Here is a 2,340-nt window from a genome sequence, read left to right as displayed (position 1 = left end):
TGTACATTGCGTGCCAGAACGGCCACGTCGAGTGCGCCCAGCTGCTCCTCGAGGCCTGCGCGGCGGTCGGCCAAGCCACGGACAACGACGCTACACCGCTCTACATCGCGTGCCAGAAGGGCCACCTCGACATCGTTCGGCTGCTCCTCGAGACCGGCGCTTCCGTCAACCAAGCCCGCAACAACGGCGTCACGCCGCTGCTCGCCGCGTGCCACAACGGCCACCTCGAGATCGCCAAGCTCCTCTCCTCCTACGGCGCCTCGCGTGCCGCAGTGCCGCCCTTTGGCACACCCGAGGAGGTCGCGAACCGCGACGGCCACGCCGACCTCGCCGCCTGGCTGGTCGCCAGCCGCGGCTGGACGCCGCTCGCGCACCTTGAGACCCTCACCGCCGCCCGCGCTCTCTCCCTGCTGCGCAGCGGCGCAAGCCTGCACGAGGGCGCGCCGACGCCGCTGCAGCGCGCCGCGGGCGGCGAGGGCGAGGCGGCGGCGCTGATCCGGCGGGCGGCGGCGCCGTGGTCGCCGGCAAGCCACTCGCTCTTCCCCGCGGCGGCGCGCGCGCGGGCGGCGCTCCTCGTCCTCTCGCTCTACCAGATCCACGAGCGGCACCATCTCGACTCGGCAGGAAACACGAACGGCATCGCGGCGCGCGACTTTGTCACGTGCGTGCTGCGCTTCGCGGTCACGCGCGAGACGGAGTAGCGGAGCACTGCAGTGGCCCTCTCACCTTGGAACCGCCGCGGCGGTGCCTCGCAGATGACACCCAGGCACTACTCAAAGACTACGCCCAAATTGACAAACTGTGGATAATACTGCAGATTTACGAAGAAGCCACAGGGATGAGAGCTATCAGCTAACCCCAACAAGTTCGAAGGGATACGACTGGGACCACTGAAGCACCAACCGCCGCCGACACTAAACGGGAGGAGCAGACTCATCAAATGGCTCGAGAGAGGGAGCTACACTAAAATACTAGGAATGCCATACGGCTCTACTACCTCGATGGTGCTTGCACTTTGAATGCCGTGGGGCTCCTGCCCGTGTCCGGGTGTCGTGGAGATGCGAGGGTCGCCCCCCCTTGCCCCACCACTTTGTGTGTGTGGAGAAATCTACCTTACCTTACCTTACCTTAGACCCAAGAAGAGTCCAATAAATTCTGGGAAGAACTCTACACCAAGGTCTCGATGGCGAACCTAAGAGGACACTCAAAGACATGAAGATCACAGGAAGAGCGCTCGTCGCCAATTTTAAAATCTTCTCTCGTCCCAGATACTGGGCTTTCACGATGGACCCCCCCGAGTGGGCGAGTAGTTCAACGAACAGCTCATCACGGACGTAAACCACCTCATGTGGAGGAGGAAAACGCTTCTCTGAGCGAGGTTTGGTGCTCTCAGGAGCGCTCTGCCAACGCGTGGTCGGCAGGGGCCGGCGGGGCAGGCCCGCGGCGAGCGCTTCGCCTGCGGCGCGCGTCTCTGGCCACCAGGGAGGGTCTGGAGGGCGATTTTTGGGTCGATTTTTGGGAAGTGATGCCAATCGAGAGATCTCGCCGAGCCCTTTTCGGTTGTGTGCTTGCGAGCTTTTTTTTCGCACGGGAAGCATTTTTCAACGTGAATTGTTCGACTAGGCTGGTTGCACCAATATATCGCTCGACAGGTGGTCTTGGCTTCACGCCCAGCAATGGCTCTTATCGCGCTGCTGCTGCTCCTCTCGACTGCCTGCAGTCACGCTCTGCGGGCTGGCGTCCCGCGCATGACTGCGCCGGCCGCCGCGGCTTCGTCGACACTGCGGCCGGACCTTGCCGCCGCTCTCGGCACGGAACCGGAGAGCGGCATGGCTGACGAGGCGGCGATGCTCGCGAGCTCCACCTTCCCGATACCGCCGGACGAGCTGGTCAGCCTCGCAAAGGCGTTCACCGCGGCTCAGCTCGCAGGCACCGCCGACGGGAGCGGTGGCAACCCGGACTGGTTCGCCGAGGACTTCCGCTTCGTCGCACCCGTGGTCGGCCCGTACGACAAGGGCCTCTTCATCGACTCGCTCAAATCGTTCGACCTCAAGACCGCGTTCCCGAGCCTGAGCTCCAACTACCACCACTTCCGCGTCTGCCCGTTCAAGCCGAACCGCGTGTGGTACTCGGTGAAGTACCTCGGGAAGAATGATGGCCCCGTGCTGGGGCGGCCGGCGACCGGCAAGTCGGTCGAGTCTCCGGTTCAGGCGCACAGCATTACATTCAATGAGCAAGGCGAGGTGACCAAGTTCACGATCGGTTACGTGATGGACAAGGAGGAGGGCAACACGGGCGGGCTCGGCGGGGTGTTTGGCCTGTTTTGGGCGATCGGGTACG

General features: G+C 63.7%; 1 protein-coding gene across 1 annotated transcript in view; it reads left to right on the top strand.

Moving 5' to 3' along the window:
- Nucleotides 1-1,676: 1,676 nt before the first annotated feature.
- Nucleotides 1,677-2,340, top strand: part of EMIHUDRAFT_114120 (hypothetical protein) — a gene marked incomplete at both ends in the record, with an annotated part of 2,053 nt that continues 1,389 nt past the window's right edge. The window contains one exon of the mRNA XM_005781103.1: nucleotides 1,677-2,335. Coding sequence (XP_005781160.1) covers nucleotides 1,677-2,335 — 659 coding nt within the window. The remainder of the gene's footprint in view (nucleotides 2,336-2,340) is intronic.

The sequence above is a fragment of the Emiliania huxleyi genome (assembly GCF_000372725.1).
Source record: "Emiliania huxleyi CCMP1516 chromosome Unknown EMIHUscaffold_207, whole genome shotgun sequence".
NCBI classification, from domain to species: Eukaryota; Haptophyta; order Isochrysidales; family Noelaerhabdaceae; genus Emiliania; species Emiliania huxleyi.
The sequence above is the reverse complement of the archived record's forward strand: the minus strand, read 5'-3'. Positions and strand labels throughout refer to the sequence as shown.